Source organism: Anastrepha obliqua, chromosome 3 (assembly GCF_027943255.1).
Source record: "Anastrepha obliqua isolate idAnaObli1 chromosome 3, idAnaObli1_1.0, whole genome shotgun sequence".
In the NCBI taxonomy this organism is placed as follows: Eukaryota; Metazoa; Arthropoda; class Insecta; order Diptera; family Tephritidae; genus Anastrepha; species Anastrepha obliqua.
Genome location: NC_072894.1, coordinates 30591415 through 30605348, shown reverse-complemented (window position 1 = coordinate 30605348; position 13934 = coordinate 30591415). Strand labels below are relative to the sequence as shown.

The 13934-nt window shown below is 35.7% G+C and overlaps 1 protein-coding gene across 2 annotated transcripts in view; it reads left to right on the top strand.

Annotated features, from left to right (window-relative positions):
• Positions 1 to 10393, top strand: part of LOC129241835 (uncharacterized) — a 59051-nt gene extending 48658 nt beyond the window's left edge. For both annotated transcript variants that reach the window (XM_054878358.1, XM_054878357.1), the window contains exons 2-4: positions 6669 to 7318; positions 7407 to 8049; positions 8124 to 10393. In XM_054878358.1, the coding sequence (XP_054734333.1) occupies positions 6908 to 7318; positions 7407 to 8049; positions 8124 to 8350 (1281 nt within the window). In that variant the 5' untranslated portion in view covers positions 6669 to 6907 and the 3' untranslated portion in view covers positions 8351 to 10393. The remainder of the gene's footprint in view (positions 1 to 6668; positions 7319 to 7406; positions 8050 to 8123) is intronic.
• The last annotated feature ends 3541 nt before the right edge of the window (positions 10394 to 13934 follow it).

The window sequence follows — 13934 nt, the reverse complement described above, 5'->3', positions numbered from 1 at the left end:
TTCAGTTGGATTGAGCAGCATGAAACCAACAGACATGACTTCCACATGACTTTTCACTTAAGAAATAGTTCTAAAATATGATTTGGCCGTTAAAATATGCCCGCAAAAATCAGCACTGATTTTCTCTCCTCTTTAGAAGTAGGTTTTTCAGGGATTGTTGTTCCAGCATCACCTTCGAAAGCCGTTCATTACGAGCTTTATTATTAAGTTTAATTTTAAACGATGTTTCCATTTTTTATTACTTTATCTACGGCAGCGAACTCCGAGTGCCGACTAGTCCGTAATAAACTGTATTTTTATATACTTTACTTATTCAATAAGTTTTGCGGTTCAATAAGAAAAACACAATTTTATGATTTGAAATACACTACATTATTCAGTATAGTTTCCCTGAACAGCAATACCCTTGTTTCAATGAGATTGCAATTTATGAATGCCATCCCAGAAGTTAGAATCTGAAAGGGCTGTAAAATTCGCTTCCACAGCTGTGATGACCTCATCATTTGATGAAAAACGGTGGATGCTTCAACAATTCGAACTTTAATTAATAGATTTTAGCCATTGTCAAGGTGCTCTTGAAATAGAATTTTTTCCTGGGTCTTTCTTCACTAATTTTTTCCTTCAGCTGGTCTAAAAGCTTACAATAGTATTCAGAATTTGTTGCTTTACCAGATTGCAACTAATCAACAAACAAAATTCCTTTCGCATCCAAAAAAAAAAAATTTGTTAACACCTTTTTGGCCCTTTTCTGGGCACGAACTATTTTCGTAGCCAAATAAACAGGTTCACACCACTCTTTAGCCTCTTGTGCTCACAGCTTTCTGCAACCCAATACTTTAGTCAAAATATTGCTGACACTGCCCAATGAGATGCGTAGGGCTTCTACTAAATTTCTTTCAGTCACTCCAGGATTTTCTAATACTATATTCTGTATTTTTTCCACGATTTCTGGCGTTGTTGCTGTTTTTGGTGTCGTTGTTGGTTTAACCAATTTTCAAAGCACTTTTGCCACTCAGAAGTGAAATCTTCCAAAACGAGCTTCTCCAGGCGTTAAAACCATTAATCTCGTTTTTTATTTTTGATGTTGGTGACCAAAAAGAAATCATTAGGTGCCAAATAAACGCTGTAAGGCAGATGGCCTATTAATTCGATCATAATTCTTGTGTCAGCCGATACATGATTCGTCTTAGACGTTTGTGGTTGTGTACCACTCAGAATTGGCAGTTTTAGATTTCTTAGTGGTACAGTTGTAACATGATCAGATTTTCTGAAAAAAACAGGCAATCATTTCCTTTGGGTGCTTTTTCCGCGAACAACTTTTGTTATAATCGTACAAATATTTTTTCGAGTTAATTTCAATTTTTGGGTGGAGTGAATTTTTCCACTCGCTGTAAAAAGAAAGCTCGTAAGTGAGAACGTTATAGGTAAGTTTATCCCAAAAATTGCTAAACTTTTCGATAAGAATATGGAATTACACCTCATCACATTAAGTACTGGAAAGGCATAAAATATAAAAAGCAACCCTCGTAGAAGGTTCGTGTGATTCTTGCTAAATTTCGTTCAAATACATATTTTTACATATGTAACTGTGATCTTATTTCCCATATGACTACAAGTCAGTTTGTCACAAATGCATTAACAATTACTTCATATAAAATGCATTTTGAGTAACGAAAGTGTCTAGGCATTTGTAAAATTCAAATAGAAATATGAACGTGCTCTGGAATAATTATGAATAACGGCGTATAACTAACAAATTGTTTGCAGGTTTAGCATGCTTCGCTCTTTTAGGCTGTATGCGACTAGATAGTTCATTGGGTAAGGTTTTTTTTTAATTTGAGTCGTAATAGCACACCCATTAGCATATTCTCGAAAATATTGTAGTTCAAAGCAGCATCATCTTCGAGGGCTTATTTTGCGCTTTTATTAACAGAATATATAGGAAGATAAGAAACTTACATGTGCCCATTCAAGTACGGACGAAAAATAGCTATTTATTATTTTTTGAGTGCTTTAAAAATAAAAAAACAGGACTAAAAATAATGTAAAGAGACTTAAGATTTACTTTAAGAAAGAAATTACAAAATTAAATTTGAGCTATTGTAAAAAATGTATATTTTCCTTAATCTTTTATTGAAGTTCGAGATAAATATTTATGAAGAATTTAAATTGTCTTAAGCTAAAAGTGCGTTTGAAATAATATTGCGTTTACTCCTTCGAATAAGTATAAAATAAATATTTTCTAACTTATGAATTAGTTAAACCAATTTTTTTTATTAAAAATATTTTTTTTTAAATATCGGTTTTGCAAAATATTAATATTTCGATTATTAATATATTTAAATTAAATTTCAGATAATCGTTTCCATTTTATAAAAAATTTAAGTATGATATTTTTTTACTACACCCTCGACTAATGGCCAGATAAATAATTCCGAATTCATGAAATATTAACCAAATTTTTTTTATTAAAAATATTATTTCTTAAAAGTATCGATTTTGCAAAAATTTAATTTTTCGATTTTTGTTTAAATTAACAAGAACTAACATGACTTAGACAGAAAGCGCTCGCAAATTGAAATGCTCAATGTGAGAAATAAGCACCGGTCTCCAATGCGCACAGATGAGCAGATTCGAGGGGTTAAAACGCAGTGTGGGCGGATGTGTCTGAATGGCAAACAAAAATTGTTAATTTTGAATGGCGAAAGTTATTTTGACCTAAGCGCTCCACAAATGTTAGGATGCTAGGAAACCATGTATTATATACAAATGACATACCGCACCCTCTCCTGGTGTCAGATAAAAGTATAAGAAAAAGTTTCAGGAAAAGATTATGCTGTATATTGCATAAAGAAATATATCTGATAAAGGTATTTCGGAGCGCCAGCTCAAGCCAAGTGGACTGGCAATCAATTCAAGATTACGTATTTTGGCCGTATAGTTTTTCCTCCTTGCATTTTGGAAGAACTTCGCTAGATCCCTTTGTTGGCAAAACCATAAATTTTGTGTCTAAACATAGAAATCCCACAACTCACTACAATGCCGACCAGCTTAAATTTTTTTGGTGAATTTAAAAATCATATTGACAAGAATGAGTGGAAAGCCCAAAATATGAAACATTTTCCGAAAATCTCTTATGGAAATTGACACAAATCGCGTACAACCTGCTTGCTCCCACAAAACCCGCCTGCTTCTTCTCACAAAAGTACGACGAGGTGCTGGCAAAGGACCATCCTTTGAAATTCACTGTAAAGTATGAAAGCGCAAAGTGTGATTAACGTTTCGCAAACTCTGTTAAACCATAACTCTGTCATAAGGAGAGATGACCAAAAATTTGCGCCATTCCACTATATAAACAGCCAGAATGGTCTACCTTTAAAAGTCTAATGGAAAAAGGAGCAATACCTACATACTTACAGAGTCTTCCCATTATGCTAAAAATATGCTAGGTTCTTACTTTAATAAACTTTAACAATTTATAGGTATTTGCTGAGCTCAGGTCCGCAAAACAATCAAAAGAAGTAAAGGTGAAAAAAGCACCTGTTTACTCTAGCCAAAGGGAGTGATACAGTTTTTAATTTCTTTGTCGTCACGATATCTGCGGTAAAAGTCGTTTTACTGCAAATTCATTCTACTGACTTGTGGATTGTAAAAATTCATGCAAGGATGATAGAATATTTATTAGATATTTCTCAATAAAAAAGCGTTATTATAGCTACCAAATATTTTAAAAATATTTGGTATTCTAGATTTTCCAAGTCAAAGTTATTATTTTTTAATTTTTATTTATTTTTTTGTCGGTCTAATCACTCACACTATTACACATTTAGGGTGCCTGTCAATAAAATAGGGAGAATACTTGCATTTCTGTACAATGGGCATGGCTCCCAACTGGTAATGAGCGGTGATAATTTCAGTTACATGACAAAGAAGAGATCAATCTATATGGACGTTTGCCCCTTTATTTGAGGAATTTAGGCAGAGAGAAATCTGTAACCTAAGAAAAGAAGATTACAACTTTATTATTTTACCAAGTAAATGCATTAAAAAGAAAATACAAGAGTCTCGGTAAACTAAAAACAGTTATAATATTTGTAAAAAGGGGAAGACCATTAAAAAAGTTCCGCCAAACGTTAATAAAATATAAACACTAACAAACTCTCGCAAAAATTTCGGAAGATAAGGAATTATAAGTAGTATTCTCGGTTAATCGATTTTAGATATTTTTACACTTTAATTGATTTCTAGGAAATGGTAATATTTTTGATGGCCATATCAAATATTTATTTATCACATATTAAAAAACAAATCATTGTTTGAGCCAATTGGCAAGGGGCAAGCGATAACAAATTTATGATGCCCATTAAACCTTATGGCATTGTTATGTTTTCTCGGCGGTGATCTACATATGCGAGTGGCTAGACGTTCCCATGACAGTAGTTCGGCGTTACCGTAAGATTTCTGAGAATGTTTTATGCTTCTACACCAATAACAACTCTTTTGTTTTAGACAGATGTGCTCAAACACAGCCCCTATGTTCGGTTGCCAACTACTCAAGGTAGTACACAGGAATGTTGAAGATTTTTACGACGATAGTATAACGTCAACCCATACTAGCTTTCGATAAATAGCGATATTCGGCAAAACGAAAAAGTAAAAACGAGTTTATATTAGGTTTGGATAGGCTAAGTCGAAATAGTAGACCATTTCGTGGAAAAGAGTTTGTATTAGGTTTGAGTGGGTTGAGTAGAAACACCCAAGTGTTTTTGGGCTATTTGTATTCCCAGGTCGAAAAAAATTATTGAATTGCTGTAGAATTTTTACACAATGAACGTTTAGCAGAATATTTACGGTTTTTGAAAGACGTGTGTACGAAGCAATGAATTCTGTAGAAGCTGCAGAGATGAGGTAAAGGCAAAGCCCGTTCAACCTTTGACCATTTCAAACCAATTTCGGAGTGTCCAACAATTCAGAGAAGGCGCTTCAGATTTTTGGAATACTAATTCTTCACGTACCTGGACAGTTCGTAAATTCAAGGTGAAGCCCAAAATAAACAAGACTTTCGTCATAAAAATGTTTTTGATGGCACCATCTTTTTAACGAGTTAGTATGTTGGAAGTTTCATCCCTAGCTGACTTCCAGTGAAAGCTTGGTGACATTCGGTTCAGTGGAAGAGAAGTTATTGCGTCTAATGTGTCAGTTTGTTTGAGTGTCAGAGCTAATATAATTTTTTTTTTAATCAGTAAAACGTTTACCGAAACATTTGAATTGATGAAAAAAGTTTATGGCGATGATTGTCTATCTCATGCCAGTGTTCATGAGTGGTTTACACGTTTCAGAGATGGTTGTGAGGACATACATAAATTACAATGAATATACGGGCCGCCCAAAATCAGTAATCACCGAAAACTCCATCGAAATTGTTTGTAAATTCATCAAAAATCAACCGAAATCATCGTTAAAATTCATAAAGTCGGAGTTGAATATTTCCACAAAGATCTGTTTTACACGTCACGTTTCATTCCGCACAAGTTATTATAATTGACCACCAAAAATTGCTCAGAATTTAACATTCGAAAGACCTCATTAAAGAGGCGAGAACTTCCTTTACATTATTGTAACTTATAATGAAATCTGGTGTTTTCAACATGAATCCGAAACTAAGCGTCTAAGTGCCGAATGGAAGGCCCCAGACGGGCCACCACCCATAAATTCGCGTTTGAAGAAGTTAAAAATCCAGTCGATACTCATTTGCTTTTACGATTCCAACGGAATTGTCCACAACTAGTTCATGCCAACGGACCAAACCGTTAATACAATTTTCTATTTTGCCGTTTTGAAGCGTTTGCTGCATCGCATTCGTAGAATTCGCCATGAATAGCGCGAAAGACGAAGTTGGCGTTTATTGCATGATAATGCACCACTTCATTGATCCACTCTTGTGTCTAGTTTTTGGACTCAATTAAAATCGCAATTTAACCATCAATCACTCACCATATTCGCTTGATATGGCTCCCTATAACCTCTACCTATTTGGAAAATTGGTCATAAAAGAAAAACGTTTTGCGTTCGTAGAAGCCATCCAAAAGGCTTGTACCGACATCCTGAAGGACATTCCGGATTCCGGTGAATGGCCTGAAACACTTTTTCGAAAAGCTTTTAGATCGCGCAAAACCGTATATCGATGCTAGAGGGGACTATTTTGAATAAATAAACTCGAAGTTATCAGAACAAAGCACCTGTCGTTTCTATTTTGGATCAGACTTGTTTATTTTGGGCTTCACCTTGTAGTATTGTCAGGAAGGTTGCTTGAATTACCCCAAAAGTTCAGGATTATTTACGGCTGCATAGGAGTAGGAGGCTACTGGAGAGTAATTAGATAACATCAAATATTTGAAAAATTAAGTCGGAGGGATTCGAGTTATTACTTCGAGTTACCACTGCCCTGCTCCCGCGGAACTAAGATTTATACAACAGGTTCTCACTTCTTTGCTACGCAAGCCTTGATATTAAAAATCTGATGAAATCTCTGGGCAACCACTTTAAGCCACCCCTTCAAGAACAGACTACTCAACTTAACGTAACCCAAAAATCGATTAACTTTAAGTATTCCTTTTTTTACATTTTATATAAATATGTATGCTTTAACATTTTTCTTTTAATTGCAGATTATCACTCTGAATTATGTTAACAAACACTGCCTCAAACTCCAAGTAAAAGTTTTCGTACAGATTTTCTGCAGTAAAATATTATTTCGAATATTCCCGCTTGAAAACATCGATTAAAACATTAAACATCGCTTAAACCAAAAAAAAAAATACCACTACTAGGGCATAGGAACTGTTTTCTCGCATAATCTTCAGCGCAGCAGCACTTCACGCTCCTCTCCCAGTAGCAGCTCTGTGAAATGGTATTGCCATTTGGCTTGGCCTCCGATGGTCAAAACATAGCCGGCAATCAAACCATGGTAACCCCCACTGCTCCACCCGCTTTCTTAATGCATACAAACGTATCCACTGTTGTGCCTGTCATACCGAGCCCTTATATCGATTTCATCGTTGTTAATGGCGATGACCGTTATATGATACGTTGCGAGCGCAAAGCAGTGCTGGAGAATAGTGTGGAATTGGCGAAGCTTATACGAGCCGGTCCGAACAGTGGCCGCAAGGGCGATAACCACTTCCAGATTTCCAATGTGGACAAGAATGACTTTGAGTTGGTCATACGATTTCTAGAGACTAAGTTCGTGCGATATCGCGATCATTTACACATACTGAAAATACTTGAATTGGCCGATCGTTTCAATTGCCCCGATTTGGTGAGTTGATTTTACTTTATTTTTCACAAAAATAAATTTGTTGTGCATGATATTCAAATATTTATTAAACATAATTTCTTTTCTACAGGTTATACATTGTGTGCGGGAATTGGATCTGCAATTAACCAGCGCAGTTGTGATCGACATATTTCGTTCACTGTGGTTCTACCAAAGCATTTCGGTGCCAAATCAACACCAGTTAGGTGCAGTGATCACCACACAGGAGAGCGGAGCCAATAAAAAAAAGAAACGCAAGTCCACGAACCTGCAAACGATCGTTAATGCCTCTGGAGGCACTGCTGCCGGTGCCGGTGACAGTGCCAATGCGGGGACTGAGTCAGGCACGCATCCGAGTCCCTTTACAGCCGAAGAATTTGGCATGGCTTTGCTCAATAATGCGCTACAATTGATCGACATGCATGCCCAACTGGTGCTGACCAAAGAGCAAATCAACGAATTACGCTTTGAAGAGCTGGAAATGATTGCCAAGCGCGAGGCGTTACAGCTCAGCTTCGAGCTTGTGCTCTTCAACTGCCTAGCAGATTGGAGTTTGGCCGAGTGCCAACGTAAAAAACTCGATGCAACGGCGGAGAATAGACGTCGGGTGCTGGGGCCACTTTGCTATGCGCCACGTTACTTGCTGATGAGCATGAGCGAGTTTCGAAGAGCTTGTGATCGTGTGGAGCTATTAGATCCGACGGAAATATTACTGGTGAACGACGCAATCGAAGGTATGCACAAAAATAGATTCGTTGCAAAAATAAATTAAATAATTCATTTATAATATTATTTATTTTTCTTTTAGGCAAAAAACTGAAGAATTTGACACCAGAGCAAAGTCAATTATTGGAAAAATTTCGAACGCCACGGCCCGAGTTCCCCAAAATGCCAATACATCTCAGTGATCGTACCAATCCAAAGAATTATCCAAAGAAAATGCGGCGAGCCGAGAAAGGTGCCTCTGGCGAGGAAGGCTGTTGGAGTAATTTCGGCATGAATTGCTTGGCTGTATTTGCATGCATTTTCGATTAAACTAGCATAGTATAGTAGAGATTTAGCGGGTTACAAATACAAAACAAGTTTATAAGTAGTAGATATACATACATATTTGAGTTCACAAGCATTCAGCTACTCAGCTGCAGTACCACATACATACATAGATGGTACAATTCAATGCATTTTGCCGAATGAACAAATACACATGTACACATGCGCGTTTATATGCGAGAGTGAATGAGTGCGCACGCTGGATGCATACTCGTATATGTATGACTGGGTGGTCGAACATTAACGGTTATACACAACGTAACGATCTTAAGCAATTACGCATAACCTCATTATTAGCGATAAAACTCTACTGTTGTATTTGCAATAGTACTTATAAGCCCAGTTTGGAAAATATTTAAGCAGAAGTTGCATAGATGCATCTATGTATTTGAATATGCCTAGATACAGTTATAAGGAAAAGTATTTGAGACTATGCAAAACCAACAAGAAGGAATAGATTTAGTTTTTATACCGACATACCGATACCACGCGAATTTTCCAGTGAAATATACATACATATATGTATTTGCATATGTACACGTGTACATAAAAGTACTCGTACGTACATACATTCGAGTAGGATTATTATGTAAAATATGTTTGTGTTCGTGATCGTCGTTGTATCGTCTGACCTATGTTTACATATGCTTATACATATATAAGCATACTTATGAGTAAATATATGTTTTTGTAGCCTTATTTTATGTAAATTTATAAATATGTTAGTAAATTTTTGCTAGTCAATATATGTAACTATAAATAATCGTTTATAGAAAATTTGTTTGAAGAATATTAGCGTAATTGAAAAGGAATCTAAGTACAACACACATGCACGCCTACGCGTCGACATACATATGTATGTATACTTGCATACACACACAAAGTTAGCTATAATAATCATTTAACATTAAAACTTTTTATTAGTAGTTCAAATGTTTTGAGTTGAAGCGAGCTAAGATGAAATGCTACACGTTCTGTCATATTTACATACTTACATACACACACACACACACACACACATACATACCGACATAATAAATATAATATTAAATGTTATAGCAAAATTTATACAATTTAAAAGCTCATTTTAATGAAGTGTAAATTTAGAAAAAATACGAAGATTTCAAAAGAGAATTGATGTTATTTTTAAACTTTCATATACATACGTATTTTACGTATTTAAGTCTCAGTTAGCGATTGCACTTTAAGACAGAACATATTTGAAAAAAAAAAAATCACGAAAAGCACGGCAAGGAAAAATAAAATTGCTGAGATTTTATAATCTGCTCATTACCATAAATACTTGCATACATCTGTATGCGCTAATTTGTATATTGTACATAATCATGTGCTCAGCATATGGACTAATATTTGTTTTTTTGTTTTTCGAAAAAATATTTGAGGACATAAAAAAACACTGTGCCCGAAACTTGAATTTTTTTCTTTCGACAAAGGTTTTGATAGCTGATCTACTTTTATTTGGGCCTTCTAAATTCTATGGCGTCTATCGTTTTGTCCGATTAGCTACAGTTTTAGAGGTAATAAAGGGTTTTCCAATAACAGGTGTTATCTATCGCTATCGAGAGAAGATTAACGATTTTTTATAGCCGGAATTGGATGGTATTGATCTGGACAACGTTTATTTTCAACAAGACGGCACTACGTGCCACGAAACCATTGTTTTTTTACTGGAAAAGTTTCCGGACCGTGTTATCTCTCGAAGAGGTGATCACAATTGGCCACTGAGATCTTGTGATTTAAGGGGGGAACACCACTGTGAACGCGTGAAAATTGAGTGATTTTCAAGATTTTTTTTAAAGTGGGGATGATTATATGGGGCCTGGACAAATTAGAATTTATTTAACATATATTCAACTATACTGACACAAATTTTTATTAAAAAATATTTAAAATTACAATTGTTATTAATATTAATGCAATGACATCATAAAAAACGAATGCACCCTGGTGGCCCCGATACAGCGGTAAAAAATCATGGGAAAGCAAAAAACCAAAAAAATTCTTAATCTATGGTATACTTCTTTATATATATCTTTTTTTATTATTATTTTGTTTTTTTTTTTTTTTTTGAAAAAATGATGCAGGTTTGAAAAATGAATTTGTGTTTTTACCCTTTTTTTGTTTTACAAAAGGCTTGAAAAAATATGAATTTTTAGAATTTTTAAAAACGGCTATTTACGACGACTGTAGCCAATGATTTACAAAAATTAAAAACAAAATTAAAATCGGTTCATAAGTCTTCGAGAAATCGAGGCCACCGTGTTCAAAAAAGTCGTTTTCATTGGCCATTATAACTCACTACCTACACTTATTGTATTGGGTATAACTTCGTCAATTTTCAAGATTTTAAGTAAACATTTTTTTTAGATATTTTTTAATATATCTACTTTAATAAAATGCAAAAAGAAATCAATGGTTTTTGAAAAACCACAGTGGTGTTCCCTTTAACACCTTGTGACTTTTTTCTTTGGGGCGACGTGCAAGAGAAGGTCTACGCCAACAGTCCAGGGTCGATTCAAGACCTCAAAGATGGAATTCGTGAGGCTATCGAGGACATAGGGCAGCCACTTTGCAATTCGGTTATGGAAAATTTCATGAAAAGGATATTGTCCTGTAAGCGTGGTCGTGGTAGCCATTTGCCTGATATTATTTTCCACTATTAACGGCATACCTTCCTCTTTATAACGAAATAAACATCCGATCATTGAATATCAAAATAACCCATCTTATTGGAAAACCTCTTAGTATTTGAAAAATTCCCTTGAAGCCACTGAAAGCACATTTAGACACCACCTTTTTTTTCTTGATTGGCGCTATAACGACTTACGCGATTTGTGCCGAGTTTAACAAAGCGCGCCAGTCGTTTCTTTCTCGTGCGAACCGGCGCCAGTTGGGCACACCAAGTGAAACCAAGTCCTTCTCCACCTGATCTTTCCAACGTAGAGGAGGTTTTCCCCTTCTTCTGCTACCACTTGCTGGTACCGCATTCAATACTTTCAGAGCCAGAGCGTTTGTATCCATTCGGACCACACGATCCAGTCAACGAAGACGCTGCACCTAATTTGGGTTTTCAAAATTCAATGGCGTCCACCGTTTTTTCAGATTGGGTCTAGTTTTATCGGTAACAGTATTTGAAAATTTCCCGCCGCTTGGAGCCGCTGAAAGCACATTTAGAAACAACCTTGCATCATAAATTTTGAAATGAGAAAACGGTTATAATTTTTTTAATAACAGTCTTACAGTTATTCTGCTAAAATTTTGCACAGCACTGTTTCTTAGTACAATCTCAGTTAATTTTGAAATGCACTTTAAAATGTAGCTCCCATAGAACCATTGTACAGGTCCATAAGTAAAAACACTCCCAGCCGGTTATCAAAAAATGCCCACAGCTGAGACCACCTGATTTCAAAACGCTCTTTTATGTATCAGGTCAGTCCATAAGCTCGTGCGTTTTAAAAGGTGGTTTTAAAATTAATAAAAACGTTTAGTCAAATTTTTAATTACCTACTCAAAAAATTGTTTGTCCTTGGAGCCAAAATACGCTTCGATATCCCTTTTTATAGCTTCTTTTGAGGAGTAGTTCTTGTTACTCATATGGGATTGACGTCCACGGAAAAGGTGATAATCACAAGGTGCAATATCCGGAGAGAATGGTGAATGCGGCATTAGCTCCCATCCGAACTCATTCAGCTTGCCTAATATGGTAATGAGGTATTGCGTGGTGAAACAAAACTTTGCGTCTATTCACTAAAGACGGTCGACTTTTTTTAAGAGCCTCATTCAAGTTTGATAGCTGATGGGAATAATAATCAGGAGTTATCGTCTGGTTTGTTCCAGAAGTTCAAAATAAACAATACCGGCCATATCCCACCAAATAGACAGGAGAATCTTCTTGGGGTGAAGGCCATCTCTAGGGGTCGGTTCTGGTGTTTCATCTTTATCTAACCATTGGCGTTTGCGAACAGGATTATTGTACAGGACCCATTTTTCATCACCAGTGACGATACGGTTCAAAAAACTTTCTTTTTCAAGCCGTTGCAGCAGCTGAGAACACACATTCACTCTCTGCTGAAGGTTGGCGACGGAAACTCTATGCGAAACCCATTTCCCCAGCTTTGAAACCTTTCTCAACTGAACCAGGTGCCTGTGAACTGTTCCATGCCATGAATTTAACCTCCGAGCTTTCATATCGACTGTCAAACTTGGCTCAGCTTCCACGAGTTCGAGCAAAGCGTCGGAGTTAAAGACTTCAGGATGACCAGCGCGCGGGGCATCCTCCACGTCGCAGTTACCACTTCGGAATTTTGAAAACCACTTTTGCGCAGTCCTTACACCCACGGTATCCTCTCCGTGAACAGTGTTTATTTCTGCAGCAGCAGTTGTTGCATTTTTACCACTTTTATAATAAGAATACAAAATATGCCTCTTATACGCGTTCGAAGATTCCATTTTATTTTTTAACCCCACGTGCTTCTATCCACAATTAAAATCACTTGTTGAATGCACAATATATAATATCAAAGAAAATATAAATAGTTCCGTTATATTCTGCGAACATATGCAAAAATCGTACAAAAGTGAAATTATGGGTAAATTACGCACGAACTTATGGACTGACCTGATATAATGGCTCCATAAAAAATTGTTAAATTTCGCAAAAAATCGTTTGCAAAATTCTAAAAAATTACGCAAAAGTTCAGATATTTCTCATTCTTATAGCTAAGAAATACAGTAGGTTCTGTTTTTATGCGGTAATACGTTCCGCAAGAAACAGCATAAAAAAAACAGCATAAAAAAAACTACTAGTTCTATAGTAAAATTATAGATACGTTTCAAAAGTGCTAAAACCGCATAAATCTGAAATAATGTAATAAAATCGCATAAAAAAGGGCACTAGTCCCATATTATAACTATAGATACGTTCCATAGACCGCATGAATCTGAAATAATTAAATAAAATCGCATAAACAAAGTATTTTATTTTTGAAAATTATATCTTTATTTAAGAAACGTCAGAATCGAAAAATAAATTTAAGTCAGAAATAAAATCAGACAATACCCACATGTTGCGCGTTCGTTTAGGATTTGGCGTAAAATCACTTTCGTCACTTGAGGAAATGTACACGTCCATACTTATAGGGCTAGCATTTCTGATGTAATCTGTGATGAGTTTTTGATTAGCTGGCTTAGAATCTTGTTTATATGTACAATTCCCGATAGGTCGACATGCATTTTGTAATTTAAAAAAAAAACCGCACTATTTCAAAACCGCATAAAAAAAAGCCGCATAAAAACAGAACCTACTGTATATTAAAATCATTTGCTATTGTAAATTTTCGAAGTCAAAGATATTACTTTCTATTTTTTATTGGTATTCTATGGTTGTTAAATTTACCATCGAATTTGGCATAGAAACTCTGCCAATACCTTCAAGCACTCACACCGTCACACACTTGACTGCCTGTCAAACACACATCAAGGGTGCCTGCCAAAAAATGGCAAGGAGAAGAATGCTTTTACTTCTACTTTTGTACAACGCATAGAATTG